Source organism: Melanerpes formicivorus, unplaced genomic scaffold, assembly GCF_026170545.1.
Source record: "Melanerpes formicivorus ecotype bairdi unplaced genomic scaffold, bMelFor1.0.p_v2 SCAF_58, whole genome shotgun sequence".
Lineage (NCBI taxonomy): Eukaryota > Metazoa > Chordata > Aves > Piciformes > Picidae > Melanerpes > Melanerpes formicivorus.
The window spans coordinates 2907071-2923922 of NW_027142410.1; the positions used below are offsets into that span (position 1 = coordinate 2907071).

At 55.1% G+C, this 16852-nt stretch overlaps 1 protein-coding gene across 2 annotated transcripts in view; it reads left to right on the forward strand.

Annotated features, from left to right (window-relative positions):
* CREB3L1 (cAMP responsive element binding protein 3 like 1) overlaps positions 1–3610 on the forward strand; it is a 54768-nt gene extending 51158 nt beyond the window's left edge. For both annotated transcript variants that reach the window (XM_068161489.1, XM_068161491.1), the window contains exons 11-12: positions 557–803; positions 1151–3610. In XM_068161489.1, coding sequence (XP_068017590.1) covers positions 557–803; positions 1151–1187 — 284 coding nt within the window. In that variant the 3' untranslated portion in view covers positions 1188–3610. The remainder of the gene's footprint in view (positions 1–556; positions 804–1150) is intronic.
* Positions 3611–16852: the final 13242 nt, after the last annotated feature.

A 16852-nucleotide genomic window follows, 5' to 3' on the forward strand; every position in this document is an offset into this window, starting at 1 on the left:
TGCTGGGGCTATGGCAAGGGGAGATTCCTGGCGTGGCAGGGGCACAAACACTGATAACAGCACCTTGTCTGGGCCTTTTGTCCTTCTCTGGTAACCACTGTCCAAAGCACAACAGGTTTAGGCTCGAGGTGAGGAGAAAGCTCTTCCCAGAATGAGTAATTGGCCATTGGGATGTGCTGCCCAGGGAGGTGGTGGAGTCACCATCCCTGGAGGTGTTCAAGAGGGGATTGGACGTGGCACTTGGTGCCATGGTTTAGTTAGTCATGAGGTGTTGGGTGGCAGGTTGGACTTGATGATCTCTGAGGTCTTTTCCAACCTTATTGATTCTATGATTCTATAAGTTGCAAAGGAAGGACCATGAGGGAAAAGTCCCTGGGCACATTGATTGTCTTCTGAAGAGGCTGTGTGTCCACATCTGCCCCCTGAAGCTGGGGGGAGGCGGGTGTCCTGCAGCGCAGGCCTCCTGCAGAGTTGCAAGTGGGCAGGGTCATAGCCTGTGGCCCCTGGAAGACTCCCTGTCCTCACTGTTAACCCATCGTGCTCTCCTGTTTTCCAGTTCAGTCACGGAGTCTCCTTTTCTATGATGAGGGTGCTGGCTCCTTAGAAGAGAGCTATAGCTCCTTCTTAACCATGGACCATCCTGAGGGCTGGGAGGCTGAGAAAGGGCAGGCTGAGGAGGGAAGGCCTCATCTGCCCAGGACACACGAGACAGCAAAATATCTGAGCAAATCCCAGCTGGAGGGTTCTGACCGGAACCGAACTGACCCAACTCTCACCCACCTCAAAGAGCAACTCCATGAGAGGTAAGCAGGTGGGGGCCACCTGGAGAGCCCAGAAATACAGCATGGTGTTTGGGAGGGAGTAAAGACACATCCCTTCTGCTGCAAGCTAAAGATCAGTGGCTGGAGGAGGCAAATGCTGGCAGGCAGCATAAGACCAAGGTTTGTTTTTCTGGAGCAGAAGTTTGGGAGCCTATAAAGCAGTGACCTGCTGGCACAGAGCTGAGTGGAACTGAGTGGTTGAGGTGGTTCCAGCCCTGGGGAAGGGCTCCATCCTGCTCAGAGCAAACCAGCTGGGTACACAGAAAGGAGAATTTGCATAGGAGGCTGCAATGAACCTTGTCTGATGCCTTGTCTTTTCTTTTCCTCAGCAAGACAAGCTCCAGTGAGACAGCTGAATACTTGTAGCAGCTGCTGGACCTCAAGGCCTCATCTGTCTGATTGCAGGATTCCTTCCTCACCAAGCAACTGAGGGGACTTGTCAGGAGAGGACGCTGCATTCAGACACTCCTTAAGCTGGCTTTGGGTTCAGTTCCTCCCCTTCCCCACCTCCTCCCATTAGTACTGATCTCTCTGAAGGGAGTCACAGGACTGCCAGAACCAGCAATAAATGTCTGGCAAAGCCCTGAGCTGTCCTTTTCTCCTGGCCTCACCTCCCTGCTTAAATGAGCACTACCCTATGGATGTGGGCTCACTTTGGAGCGGAGGGAGATCAGGAGAAGCCTCCAAACTATTCAGCTCGCTCCCCAAAGCCTCCAGACCAAGGGGGCTGTCCCCAGCCATGTACCCCTTGGCTACATCAGATGCACCTGAAGGAGAGAAGAGAGAGTGCTGGATTTACTGGCTTAAGAGTGGGTGATGCTGGTGCTGCTGGAGAGATGGCTCTGGAGAGTTTGAGCTCATTCCTTCCCCTCCATCTGTTAGCACACTTCTGCTTCCGTTGAGAGAAAACCTAGTTCTTCCTTGCTCTAGTTTTCTCTTGAGGGACATGCCTACCTAACTTCCACACCAACTATCTGCAAAGATCTGCACACAAACGGAGTGGGGGAGGCAGATCCCAGACAGATAAGCCACCATAAAAATTAGCCAGCAGCATCTGGGCAACCAGAGCTCTGAAACAGAAAAGAATTTTCACCCACAACCCACTTCTCTCCACCCTTGGCCCCCTTGCTTTGGCAGGGGTGGTATTTCCCTTTCTGCTCCCAGCTTGGGCCCCACAGTGCAGTGCTAACCAGGTCAGAGGCCTTCTCACTTTCCATTCTGCAGGCCTCCCCCTCTGAGAGTGGGTGAGAGAAACCCATTCTTCTAACCCAATCCCCATCCTAGCTTTCCATCCCCAATGCTGCTTCTTGCCAAATGAGGTCTTTCTAGGAATCGCCAAGGAGAGTTCTGCAGCCCACTGGAGGGCTCTTGGACAGCCATTGTTCCCCTCAGATCCTCTGTGTGCACAGCAGTGTTGTCAAAGCCACTGAGGACACACTGACATCTCTTGTGACAGACACATCTGTCAGGAAAGAGAAGGCAGGCTGGAATTGGCCAAGGTCACCAAAGAGCTTTAGACCTCTTTCTTCCAGCTGCTGGCACCAAAGGTACTAAACTCTTGCCATACCACCCTTCAGGCCAGACTTGCCAAGTCTGAAGCAGAAATGACCTCATCTCAAGCCTCTACCATCCTCTTTAGCACCCAGACACCCATTTCCAACCCTTCTTCCTCTCCAGCAAAAGCCCTGCTGAAAGGCTAAAGTGTCTCCTCCCTCCATTCCCTCAGCTGCCATCTGATGGAACAATGTGGGACAAGAGTGCTGAAGATCTGGGCTGTGGCAGGCTGCCCTGTGTTCGTACATGGGAGTCCCTGTGCACTCCCCCCAGGTCACACAGCAGGCTCCCCCTTGGCTTGTTTCTCTTCAAGCACCCTGGACTCACTCTGCACTGCCCCAGCCTCTCCTCTCCTCTCCTCCTAAGCTGGGAGTGGAGAGGGCTCCCTGGAGAGGAAGGATGGCTCTTGCTCAAGGACTGGGAGAAGTGAGGGAAGGGCCCTCACATCCCTCTTTTCTCCCTCTTGAAAACTGCCTTTGCCCCCCCAAAGCCATTCATGACAGATTTGGACACGGCTAGCGGCAACCATGCATGCGTGGCCAGTGGGGTGAGGAAGAAGAAGGCCTTCCACATAGCTCCACTCTTCTCAAGGTTCAGACAGGACCTGCTGGTCACCAGATACCACTGCCTTGCCCATCCTCCGCCTCCACCCCGGCACAAAGAACCACTGTTGGGTCCAAGCACACCCTCCACCGCCCCAACCCTTCCCCTGAGCATGTCCCCGTGCCTCCCACTGCCAGCACTGTACAGAGACCGAGAGCAGAACTCGTTTGTACATAATGAACCTTGTTTTGTATTATTGCTGACCCCTTAAGATATTGTATTTTGGAGACTCTCAGATCCTATTTTCAGTATTGTATTTTATGAAGAGTTAGTGCGGGCTTGGCCTCTATGAACCTCCTTCTTGTTAGCAGCTCACTTTCCCCTTATACTCCAGCAGCTGCCTCTTTCCTCCTCTTTGGTTTTTTGTTTGATTTGATTTTTTTTTTTGTTGTTTGATTATTTTTTGTTTGTTTGTTTTGGTTGTGTTTTGGTTTTGGGGTGGGTTGTTTGTTTGTTTTTTGGGGGGGGGGGGTGTTGTTTGGTTTGGGTTTTTTGGTTTAGGTGGGTTTTGTTGTGGTTTCCCCCCCCACCCCACCCCAGCCCCAAGCAGCCTTTTTCTTTCCTCCTATCACTTGCTGTGCATTTGCTTAGTGAAGCAAAACAAAAAAATGAAATAAAAAGATGCAGCATCAGCCTTGGCTTGATGGGTCCTTTCATTCTGGCAGGGCTGTCACACCAGTCCCCGTGCACAGCTCCTCCTCTCCTGGGCTGTCCCCGTTCCCTGGTTGAGTGCAAAACAGGCTCGGTGCTGGGGCCTCGTGCTTGGTGTCAGGGCTCGAAGCAGACTTGCCTGCTTTCGTTTCCAGCAGCACAGTAAGGTGTTCTGCAGTTCTGAACAAATCAAAACTGCTTCAGTTTCTTCTCCCCACCTCTGGAGCCCCTATTACAAGAGGGATATGGACATGCTGGAAGGTGTCCAGAGAAGGGCCACGAGGATGCTCAGAGGGCTGGAGCACCTCTCCTATGAGGACAGACTGAAGGAGTTGGGGCTGTTCAGTCTGGAGAAGAGAAGGCTCCGAGGTGACCTCATTGTGGCCTTCCAGTATCTGAAGGGGGCTACAAGAAGGCTGGGGAGGGACTTCTCAGAATCTCAGGTAGTGATAGGACTAGGGGGAATGGAATGAAGCTGGAGGTGGGGAGATTCAGGCAGGATGTGAGGAGGAAGTTCTTCCCCATGAGAGTGGTGAAGCCCTGGAATGGGTTGTCCAGGGAGGTGGCTGGGGCCCTGTCCCTGGAGGTGTTTAAGCCCAGGCTGGATGAGGCTCTGGCCAGCCTGTTCTAGTGAGGGGTGTCCCTGCCCATGGCAGGAAGGTTGGAATTAGATGATCCTTGTGCTCCCTTCCAACCCTGACTGATACTATGAAATGCCAATAACATCATCCCCTCAGAAGGAGGAAGGTCGTGGAAGAAAGCTTCTGAGGTGCAGTGGGCTCCTCTGCTGAGGGGGCTGTGCAGAGGTCTGCACCACAAAGGCACTGCCAGTAGCACCATGACTCTGGAACCATCCCACCTGGAAAAAATGCTTCCATTGACTGTAAAAGCAGAGCAGCTGCCCTCAGATGGGTAAGGACCTGGGAGCTGGCTGTCAGGCAGCCTGCACCTCCAGCAGTCCATTTACGTCTGCGAAAACTGATGGGGTTTGTGTGAAAGACGAGGCCACAGGGGGGCTGCACAACAAACCTGCATTTTCTAGAAAGCTCCAAATGCCTTCGTTAGCATTTGGCCATTGAAGCCATTCCTTGCAGTCAGGCCCTCCTCCATGTCTGGAAGGCAGCCCGAGCAGGAGCAGCTCTCAGGTGGCTCTGTCTCCCAGCCCTGCTACAGGGTGGGCTGGTACAGCAGGGCTCTGTCTTTGCTACAGGAGGAGGAGATGAGGCTCGGGGCATGCAAAGATCTCTCTGGGGATTACAAATTCTTTGTGGAGAGGAGTTGTTGCCACCTTGTTGTGACAGGACTGGCTATGGAACAGTGGCTGGGAGAGAGAGGAGCTCTCTTTTCTTGTCTGGGTCTGTGCTGCTAAGAGGGGGTTTGGCGTGGGATCTGTGTGGCTCAGTCTGACGTGGGTTTTACAGACCCCTGCAGAGCTCCCTTCCCTGTGCACACCCACGGATGCAGGAAGATGCTTGGCCTTCCCCAATAGTTTATGTCCTGGGCCAGAACTAGTTTTAAGTTGAGGGTCTGATGTTTTCCCTGTGGCACCTTCTCCAAAAGCAGCCTCCTACCCCTGAACCAGTGTGATGTACCTTCCCCCACCATGTGACTAAGCTTCTCCCCACACCCACCAGTTTGCATCCAAGGGAGGGGCTCCTGCTTTGCTTAGCTCTTTGAAACATCACCCAGCTCTCTGGGCACCACCTTCCAGGGACAGTCAGGCCTACACCCTTGATGTAAGCCCCATAATGTCAAGGGAAATGGGGAGGAGGCAAGGGGGAAGCTCTTAAAAGAACAAGCTCTCAGGCTTTGGCTCCTTTAACACCGATGCAGCTGGAGCAAGCAGAATGCTTGTCCATGAGGAGCAAATTTCCCTTCATCTTGACAAATCCCTTCTAATTCTGCAGTCTGCTGGATAATTCTGAGCTGCTCAGAACAGGCACATCAGGATCTCCTGCTCCCCGCTATGCCTTCCGCAGCCCGGCCAGCCAATCACACCTGCCAGTGCGGCTACGGTGATTAATTAGAGCAGAACGAGAGAATTAGCAAAGCCAGAGGACACCTTCTCCACAAGTCACCTTCAGCCTCACTGGGTTACGCTGGGGCTGCTCCAAATGCCCCCAGCCAAGCTCCACCAGGCCAAGCTGGGCTCTTGCCCAGGCAGGGTCACATTTCTAACAAGCCACTGCCCTGTCAAGAGCTACAAGCCCCGAACAAAAAAAGCACAAACAGAACACGGGCTTCATTTGTCAGAGACAAATTATTCCTCACTGTTCTCTGTTACCAGGCCAACTTGGGGGGGGCTGGGGGGGGTGGTGGAATAAATAAATGAGATAACAAAAAGGAGAGCAGAATTGGCCTTCGCGGCTGGCCGCTGCCGAGTGGTCCGCTGGTGGGGCGCGGCAGCAGCCTGCCAGGTAGGCTGGGTCTGTTACAGAAGGGCATGGTGCTCTCAGGAGAGCATTCCCACCCCCTGAGCACAGCCTGGCCCCTCCTGCTGTCGCTGTTTGGAACCGTGCGAGCAGTTCTCACGCAGACCTAGCAAGGGGTTGGCAGGCTTCTATCACAGGATGTTAGGGGTTGGAAGGGACCTCCCAAGAGCATCGAGTCCAACCCCCCTGCCAGAGCAGGACCATAGGATCTAGCACAGATCACACAGGAGCACATCCAGATGGGGCTTGAAAGTCTCCAGAGAAGGAGACTCCATAACCTCTCTGGGCAGCCTGTTCCAGTGCTCTGTGACCCTCACAGTGAAGAATTTCCTCCTCATGTTGAGGTGGAACCTCCTGTGCTGTAGTTTATATCCATTACCCCTTGTCCTATCACAGGGAGCAAGTGAGCAGAGCCTGACCCTCCCTCTTGACACCCAGCCCTCAAATATTTACAAACATTGATTAAATCCCCTCTCAGTCTTCTCCAGAGAGCCCCAGGGCTCTCAGCCTCTCCTGACATGGCAGTGCTCCAGTCCCTCAGTCATCCTGGTAGCTCTCCATTGGACTCTCTCTAGCAGATCCCTGTCCCTCCTGAACTGGGGAGCCCAGAAGTGGATGCACTATGCCAGGTGTGGCCTCACCAGAGCAGAGTAGAGGGGCAAGAGAACCTTCCTCAATCTGCTGGACACACTCCTCTGAATGCACCCCAGGACCCCATTGGCCTTCTTGGCCACAAGGGCACATTGCAGACCCATGGATAACTTCTTATCCACCAGGACTCCCAGGTCCTTCTCCACAGGGCTGCTGTCCAGCAGATGCCCTCCTAACCTGTACTGGTGCAGTTTATTCTTCCTTCCCAGCTGCAGGACTCTGCACTTATCCTTGCTGAACCTCATTAGGTTCCTCTCTGCCCAGCTCTCAGTCTGTCCAGGTCTTGCACAGCCTTCAGGTGTCCCAGCCAAGCCTCCCAGCTTGGTATCATCAGCAAACTTGCTGAGCAGACACTCTGTGCCCTCATCAATGTCATTGATGAAGATGTTGAACAGGACTGGACCCAGCACTGATCCCTTTGGTTCTGCCTGGCTTTTGGACACCTTCTAGGGACACCTCCTGACACTCCTGAGGGCTCATTAACAGTGATGGCACCTGGCTGGATGTTGACCCAGCCCACCTCAGCCTCAACAAACACCACATTGGCTTTGTAATGTGCTGTCTGAAATGGGGGGGAGCAGGGTGCCCAGGCAGGAGACTGTACCCTCCAACAGCTTTACACACTGGAAATGCTGCTTCCTAGGCAGCTTGTGCCCTGCCTGTGCCTGCAAAAGCAGGGACAGAGTCTGTGTGGTAACACTGAGCTGACCTTGCACTGCTCCCTGTGCCCATGCAGAGGGAAATCCCTCTCCTGCCTGTGCCCCAAGTAAGCAAATGAGCCCCAGGTAAGTGGGTGACCTGGCTCAGCTGAAGAGTGCCTTAAGTGCCAGGAGGACAGGACTGACCCAAATCCCACTGTCCCCAGCCAATGCCTGCCTGCTCTTCCCAGGTCCTCAGGGAGCTCTGTTGGCATCCTCCAAGGGAAGGGTGACTCCATTAGTGATGAACACATGGAGTGTCCTGTAGAGACAGGTGGGCACAGAGATGCAGAAGCACAAGACATCCTTTACTTGTCCTCATGCAGGCCCATCCCATGATGCCTCCTCTTCTCTAGACACAGAAAAACTGGACACATTGTGTGACAGCTGTACAGTGGGGCACACAGGTAGAAAGGGGCAGTCTTCTGATAGCTGTTGCACCCTCAGAGAGGCTTTCTGTAGCACAAGATCAGCCCCTTTGGGAAGGTGGGAAGCAGACAGCGTTCTGCCCCTCTCTCCACAGTTACTGAGACCCCAGAGCTCTGCTGTGCCTGGGTTTTGGGAGGTTCCTTGCAATATGGGTCTCTGTTTTCTTCCATGATCCTCTGTTCCCGGGGCAGGGATGCAGACATCAGTGAGAAACAGCCCCCAGGAGGCTCTTCCCTCTTGCCTGCACCCAGACCTTGCTGCTTCTCCAGCCTCCAACTCACATCCGCCCCAGCCTAGCCATCGCCTTCCTCAGCGTGGCAGCCACCGACTCCTTCAACTGTGAGAGACAAGACAGATGTTTGCCAAAATATCCCAGGAGTGTGAGCGGACTTGCATTCTGAATCCCCCATAGCTCCTCTGCACAGCTCAGCTCTGCCCTGCCCTGGCATCCCTGACAGTGTGGATGAAGGTGGCTCTCATAGCACATGGCCAATGGGGGCACCCCCAGGCCCAGGTCAGCCCCAGGGCAGGCAGAAAGGCATCACCCAGTGGGTCTTGAGGAGCAGCAAGGTGCCACAGGTCCCTCTGGACCAGCCAGGGACCTACTGCTTCTCCTTCCCACAGCCCACACCTAGTGTCCCTGGTGCCCATGGGCATCAGGAGGACAGAGAGCAGAGCTGTGCATAGGTGCAAGCAGTGCTGGCAAGCTCCTGGACAGGTCTCCATCCCAGCAAGAGAGAGTGAAGTTGCCTCTCCAGAGCCAGCTCTGCACATCCAGGAGGACTCTGCCTTTCAAGGGGAACAAAGCCCCTGTGGGGGCTGGAGGGGCTGAGTCACACGGGAGGAGGGTGCGGGGCTCCCTGCAAGTCACGACTGTGTGGAGGAGCAGGCTCAGGGGCTGCCTGCCCCGGGAGGCACAAATCCTCCTGCAGTCGCAGGCAGAGATGTCACTGTGACACCTGGGGCCAGACAAAGGCTCGGTAACGAGCTGGAAGCGCTGGTGGGCTGTGGTTCCCAGGCAGAGGCACAGCCATTCACCAGCCCCTGCTGCTCCCCGGGTTGGGGTCAGGAGTGGCAGGGGAACGGTCCCTGCTCTGGGACCCTGCAGCAGGGGTGCCACAAGGTTGCATGGAGCTGATGGGCAGTGATGATACCCGAGGTGACACAACAGCCAGAGCAGGTGGAGGACATGTTCCAGCTTCTGTTGTACCAGCCCTTCATGGGAAGACACTAGAAGTAGGGGTGGTGGCAACACCTTCTCAGTGTTCGTGACTGTAGGGCTTTACCATGGGCAACTGCTTCAGGGGCTGGCTCTTAGAGATCTGAAGCTCAAATTTGCTAATGCCCAGCATGGAAAGCCTCAGTGTATGAATATAGGGGCAGAACAAATCCAAAACAAGCAGCCAGCCTCATATGAAAGCTTTGTGGGGCTCTCTCATCCCAGCTGGCATCCACAGCACCTGGCAAGGCTGAGGCAGGCCAAAGCAGCACTGGGGTCACAAAGTCCAGATCCAGCCCAGGACAGACAGGTGATGCAACACTCCTGACATATGTGGGCAGAGGACAGGAGAACCTTTCTACCCTCTGGATGCCAGATCTGGAGGGGAAAAAAATGCCATGAATTAGTTAAAAGCAGGGATAATGTGGCCTCCCAAATGGCAAGGAGCTGAGTGAGCCTGCTGGAAGGAGGGAAGCCACTCTACAGCCATACCTGTCCTTGGGTACCACTGCCCAAAGCTGGGGCCCCTGTCCCTACACAGACCTCATCTGTGTTGGGTGCACAGCAGGAACAGCAGGTACTGGGCTCTGCTGGGGCTGCTGTCACACAGTCTCCAGGCTGCCTGACTTCACCAGGCTGCACATCTGGTTAAGGTGAGAGTCTGAGCCCCAGCTGCCTGGGCAGATCTTGCAGGCAGGCAGACACCAGCTGGGCTGTGAGCAGTGGCTGAGCTGTCACCCACTTCTGCTTCCCCAGCCTATGAAGGGTTAAGTGCCAGTTTCTGAGAATCTCTAAGGTGACACCAGGCTGTCTGGATCCATGCAGCATTCCCTCCCCACTCACTCACTCACTCACTCACTCACTCACTCACTCACTCACTCACTCACTCACTCACTCACTCACTCTCTTTCTGCTTTGTCTTTTGAGAGCTGCAGCAGGATCAGCACACAGGCACTTTCCTCGCTGTCTACCTCTGCCTGCCTCTCCTGCTCAGCTGCTGCTGTCAAGGACTGAGGGTCGTGCTTAGCCCTCAGGGGACTTCACAGAAGGCACCTGAGCTCTCCTTTGCTCGCTGGCAGCATTCACCATCCCTGGACGTGCTCTCTCCTGAAACCCCTTCACTGGCAAGCGCTGTGTCTCCTGCTCCCTCCCCCCTGCCCTCGCAGCGCTGGAATCTCCGAGGAGCAGCACCAGCGTCTCCGGGTTTCCGTCATCTCTGCCAGCGCTTCGCAGAGACAGAGACAGACAGAGGCTGAGCTGCAGCTCAGCTGCTCAAACCACTATCCAGAGGCCAATAAATACCACCGCAGAAAGTTGGACCCTGCTTTGTAGCCGTGCTTGTGCTCCTCCGGGGAGCTGAGCCTCACCGGGACTGTCCCGCAGCCCTGGGGAGGTGAAGTGGAGCAGCACTGTGGGACTGAGCTGCCCAACAGGTTTAAAGGGCCTGGAGAGACACCTCATTCCAGCATGGCTGAAGGTCTCAGGAGCTGGAAAGACTTCTCAGGAGGCAGGGGTGACAGCGAAGCGGCCAGGGGGGCCACGGCGAGCCTCTGGGGAGCAGCAGATGCAGAGAGCACCAGGCGAGCCCAGTGCTCTGGCCTCCGCAGCACGGATCCAGCCTGGGAGGAGATGCGAGGAGCAGTGGTGGAAGTGGAGGAACAGTTCCTGCATTTGGCCATCAGAAAGCAAGTCTCCTACAGGTAGGAGCCCCTGGGTCCCCAAGTGCTGGGGCTGGGCTGGGGCAGAGGAGAGCCCTGTCCTGAAGGCATATCCCTCCTATGGAGTCAGGGCTGGCTCTTCCTACCACCCACCAGTGCCTTCCTAGCAGAAACCATCTCAGCATGGGGACAAGGCAACCAGTTAGCCCCTTCCCTTCCCACCCAAGCAGCAATACCCTCCGCAGTGGCAGTTCCATTGTCACCCTTGTAGCCCCCATTGCTTTTCCTTCTACCCAACTCCCTTTTCCAGTCCTGGACTGTCATGCTTCCCAGGCCCCTCTCCAGGGAGTCTATGCCACAGAGCCTCCCCCCAGCTCTGGCACAGGCCATAAGGTGGCTGTTTCCCTCTTTCTCTGCAGTGCTGTCTCATTGCTGTTTGCTGGACACAAGGGACTTCTGGTAACATCCTCCTCTTCCCCCTCTGTCCCAGGGCAAATGACCCTTTGCTTGATTCCCAGGTCCAGAAACCTTTATCCCACCTGGGGAGACTGAGCAGTGATGAAGAAAGGAAGGGGCTGAGACTAGGACTTAGGCTGGGAAAGTGCCCTTTGAGTCACCTTGCAGAAAGAGGAGTATCTGTCCTGGCTTTTGTTGCAACTCTTCTGCCAGGGCTGCTCTGCTTACTCACCTCAGAGAGTAAGAAAACTGAGTGGAGCCAGCCAAGAAAAGCCAGTGGAGGCAAAAACTGGTTTTCATAGCTCCCAGTGAGCCACTGCCAGGTGATGCTCAGGTGAGCTTCTGTTCCTGACTAAGCTGTCTGAAATCCTGCTTTGATCATCACCTCCAGGAACTCAGCTCTGTTCTTTCTCTAACAGCAAGTAAGGGCTGATGTCTCACCCTCCCCTTTCTTTCACCATTTCAGCCCTTCTACCATTTATAAACCCCAAACTTTGGAGCATGGCTCTCAGGTGTAAGTGAGGACAAATCCTCCAGCCCTGCACCTGCCAGGAGTAGAAGTGAGTGCTCATACGACTGAGCCTGGGCTGTGGCAATGGCCTGCAGCCAGAGAGGAGAAGGCAGGAGCTCCTCCTTACCCTTCTCCTGAGCTGGCTTGGCCCAGAGATGTATCTGTACCCTCCTGGGCTCAGTGTCACCATGTCATGCCATGCTCAGCAAGCACCAGGTAGTTTACAGACAGGTGGAAAACCAGTATGGAGGATCTTGGTGCCATGCCTGCTGCCACAGCAGAGACTGGATGGGCTCTCCTGCTGCCAGCCTGGAAGATGGGATGCAGAGGGGTCTGCTGTGGGGGTGGTTTTCAGGCAGGAGCTATCAGTCACACCCCAAGCTGTGCTCCCACATGCACAGCAGCCCTTCTCCCCACTTGCAAGGGCAAACTGTGAGCAAATTGCTCTCCAATACTGCAGTAATGGGAACTAATGGGAAAGTCTATTAGTGCCTGCAGAGCAGGAGGGGCCCTGGGGCTGACTCATCCCCGGCACTTGATATTCCTGCAGTGGGTGGCGAGCAGGAGCTGGGGTGGCAGAATCCTCCCCTGAGCCTCGCCAGGGCAGCGTGCAGCCTGCCTGCCTTTGGTGGGTACCCTGGGCTGCTGCGTGAGATGCTGGGCAGAACTGAAAGGAGGAGGGGTTGCAGAGGGGTAGAGCAGGATTTTCTCCTTTGAGCTGTCTACCTCCAGATGTGCACGGCGCCTTTTGCGAGCAGATCAGCCAGCTGCAATTATCCAGCCTCCCGTGGGGAGGAAGGGACCATATTGTAACCTAATTTAATCAGGCTGCTGAATTTGCTCCAAAATTGTCCGAGGTTGCTGGGGATTGTTTACATCCTGCTCGTCCTGCCGGGCCACCCCGCGCAGGCAGCTCTGTCGACACGCTCCAGCCCGTGCAGCCCTGCTGCAAAGTGCTGCTGTCCTCCTCCACTCCGACTAAAGGTCTCCTTGCGAGAGGCTTCACTCCATCCAGCATGGGTTTTGCAGAAGACAGCAGTCTGGCAGGGCCAGAGTGGGTGCCACAGCTACCTGCAGGCCAGCAGCGAGGGAGGAGCTGGTGTTTGGGATGAGCTACTTCCTCCACCCGCCGTTTCGGGCAGCAGAACAAAGGGAAAGGGGAAACGGGAGAGGAAGTTCCTGGGGGGAGGAAATCTGCTTGTGCCATCCTGTGACGCCCGTGTAGGGTCGGGTCTGGCGGCTCCCTTGGGCAGGGCAGGTGGTGATGGAGTCTTTGCACAGAGCTGGGCTAACCTAACTTCTGCAGCATGAGAAACCCTGGGGTGGCTGACAGAAATCCCCTTGCCTGGCTCTAGAGGCACTTACTGAACCCTGGGGTGGAGTTTGGAGGACCTCCTCCATCGGCTGTCATGATCGCAGGTGTCCTCAATGTCAAGCGAAGGTTGGAGGCCCCAGCTGCCCTGCTGCCAACCTGCCTGTTCCTGCTGGGACCCATTAGTCATCACAAGGGCAGGCAGCATGAGCTGCCATATAAAGGTTCTGAAATGAGCAGAAATGATATTAAGCTGATGAAAATAAAGTTCCTTCCATAAATAGCTGCCACAGTGTACAGAGGCGCCTTGGGCGAGTGGAAGAGAGCTCAGTGCTCAGGTTATATTTAGGGCTTTGAGTAGCAGTTTCGTGCCAAGCTTATTAATGACACTGGCTTGTGCACCAGATTTGCACATTCTGGGACAATTTTCCCAGTAGGGAGGTGCATCTGTAATGCCAGAAGGCCCCCGTGCTCTCTGCCACCACAGCAAACCCTGAGCAAGTGTCAGGGCTTTGTGCCTTGCTCCTGGAGAGTCGCTTCAGACAAGGGGAGTCCAAAGACAGCTCCTACCAGCTTCAGGTGTCTCCACCAAGGTTTTGTGGCAGGGCAGGAGCACCTCTAGCTCCCCAAGTGGGGCAACTCCCGTAGCAACAAGGGGAGTTAGAGTCTGGGGGAATTTTGGTTTAGGAAAAACCCTGAGACCTGGAGCTGGAGAGGCCTGGGACAGGTGCTGGCTGGCCACAGCAGCACCCTGCAGCCCCACTGGGGGACCTGTACGGTTCCAGGCTCTTGTCTTTGACAATTTTGCACTCGCTTTCAGGATGACACTTGTAGTGGTGGCCTTTGTCACTCTTACTGTTCCCAGCAACACAGCCTGAGGGGTTGTTTACCCAGAAAGGAAACCACAAGAGCACAAAAGCTCGCTGCAGTGGTTCCCCATAGCCTGGGGTGAGGGACACACAGCTGTTGGAGCAGTCCCCTCCTGCCACCTCTGGAAGCAGCTCCCAGTACAGCCCACACACTACAGGGCTCCTCACAGGCATATTGCAGCAGCAGGAAGAGGGGTCCTTGTGACCCCCTGTGCCCCCCAGCTGGCATTAGCCCCTCCAGAGCAAAGCAGGGCATCTGCTTGGCATCTCCTACCCCTGCTAGCACGATACAGGGTGCCTCAGCTGCACAGCATGGTCCCGGCTGGCAGATAGGACACAGCTAATGCATCTCTCAGGGTGTTCTGTGCCAGGGAGCTAAATATTGCACAGAGAGTGGAGCAGAGCAGAGTGGGCTGCTTTGTAATGTAAATAGCAAAGGAGCTTGGGTGAAGGCACAGGCAGGGCAGAGGGGAGAGCTGTCAGGGCCTGCTGGGGAGAGGAAGGTGGGAGTCCTGTGAGACCTGGGGGAGCTGGCTGGGGTTCTCTGATGTTCTCATCCTTCAGATCTGGCTGGGCTCTGGGGTTTTGTGAAGCCCCAAGACAGAGGGTGGGTAGTCCCTCCATCCTGGCAGGGCAGAAGCTGGGGATGAAGGGAAAGAGAGCCTCCAGCAGCTGCAAGGAGAGAAGGGCAGGGAAGGGGCCTCCTTCCTGCAAGTCCTGCCCGCTAGCCTTTTAATCACGTTAGCCTGGCTGTGCAGAGCAGTATAATCGAATTCCCATTCATCCCCAGCAAGCTAAGCCTGCTCCCCTCTGACAGAGACATCTGTCTCTGCATCCCTGTGTGGGGAAAGGAGATGGCTGGCACACACTGCCATGACTGGAAGGAAGCTTATAGCACTGAAAAGTCCTAATGAATGGGTGGCTCTTCATGGGCTTTGGTTTGGGAATGACCAACAGGTGTCTTGCTGTCTCCTGTCCTGACCCCCTCCTGAGCCAGAGACAGGGTCTGCTTGCTGGGAATGGTGTTTGTGAGAGCTCACAGGGGCTGTGGCCATCCCACTGCTGTCCATTGTCTCCACTGTCAGGCACAGGCTGTGGAGGACTCAGGAGTGGGACAGGTTTGGAGTCAGCATCACGCAGTGCTTGGACTGCAGTGCTGGTGTGCATTCACTCCACAATTCCCATCCTGGATCCTTCTGGGAGAAAGGTAGCAGTGAATCAGACTCCCTGGTTTAAGGGGTCCAAGATGATGCTGTCACCAGAGGCAATGCTTCTATCCTCCCTCCTGTTCAGCAGAAGACACTAAGTTAGCCTCCCCCGGTTGTCTCCACAGCTGCAGCTGTGCACATGATGGGGATGTGCAAGAGGACCATGTAGTGGGAGTCCCTGAGAGCAGGCCAACAGGGAGGTTGTGTCAGGGACAATGTGGTGCTCCAGGGTGGGGAGAGCTGGAACCCCTGAACTGAACTTGGGAACTGCCCTTAGTGTCCATGTCCTCCCCTGGCCACCCCCACCCCCTTCTCTGATCTCAGCGCATGGCAAGATACCTCAGGCAGGTATTCTGCCAGGTTTGGGTGATGCAGGCAATGTAACCCTTTCCTTACCAGGTGACTGCACACACTAGCACAGAGAGACAGGGGTGCCAGACTACAAAATCTCCAACACAGTGACCCTTGTCCCCCTACCATGCTGCCGGCAGCAAAGCCAGTGCCAGCAGGGTCTGTCCCTTCTGGTGTCCTGACCGAGAGCAATGAGAACTGCACTTTCCATGGGATCCTCTATGGTTTTTCACCAATCCCAAGCAGCAGGAGTGCAGAAGGACACACAGACACAGCACAGAGAGAATAATAACTCAGGGCAGGGCATGTTACTCTGACAGCCTCACCAAGTCCTGGACGTCCATGACATGGGGCAGAGCACAAAATGCAAAGGGAAATGTCTGCAGGCAGGGAGCAAATGGACCAACCCATCACGACATGCAAAGCAGCAGGGACAAGGAACCCTTTTGGTGGTAACAAAACCTCTCCCCTCCCTGATCTCTGAGCTGGAGTTTGGCATTTAGGACTTGCCTTTTCCTCCTTTGGCATGGTAATGGACTGCCCAGGGAGGTGGTTGAGTCACTGTCCCTGGAGGTGTTCAAGCGGGGAGTGGACGTGGCACTTGGTGCCGTGGTCTAGTCATGGGGTCTGTGTTGATAGGTTGGACTCGATGATCCTCGAGGTCTCTTCCAACCTTAGTTATACTGTGATACTGTGATACTGTAATTAGTCAGTGGGTTGTATTGGGTTTCAGAGAACACCTGATGAGATCAAGGTCTACCAATTAATTTTTTTTTTTCCTTTTAATGATCGAGTCTAAAGCAATCTATAGCCACCTTTGTGAGCTGCAGGAGCCATCTTTGCTTGCTTGCTTTTCTCTGGATCCACAGAAGCCATCCACACACTCCCATGCTGACCTGAAGCTCTCCTGGAGCCAGAGCAGACTGAACAGTGCCTGGCTGTGAAGAGCTGAGGGGTTTGGAGTTGGGACAGACTGAGCCTGCAGGTGGACGCTGCACCCTGCAGATCTAGACCAGATGATGGATGATGAATGTCAGGCCGTCTGTCCACTCTTTGGCAGGCCCAGAGACTCCTTAGATGCTAGTGCTTCTCATAGTGCCTGCACCCCAGTGGTTTTCCAATGAACCCTAGTGCAGAGCAAGCAGACACTCGTGTTTGGAGAATGTTTTGGAGACCTGCCACACACAGGGTACACGCACAGCCGCGGGGCTGTGAGTGCTGTGGTGCCATGCGGGGTGAGAATATGCACGGCATAGAGTAGGTGACAGGGCGACCCCACTGCCACGGCCGGGGTTGCACGGCGGCGAGCACGGAGAAGGGACTGTTCCGAGCCCAGGTGCTTTCAAAGAGCCACCCAGCAAGGGAGATGCAGCTCCTGGGCGTGCAGCCTTGGCGTGCCAAGGCGTGCTCCTTGCTTCTTCGGAGCGCG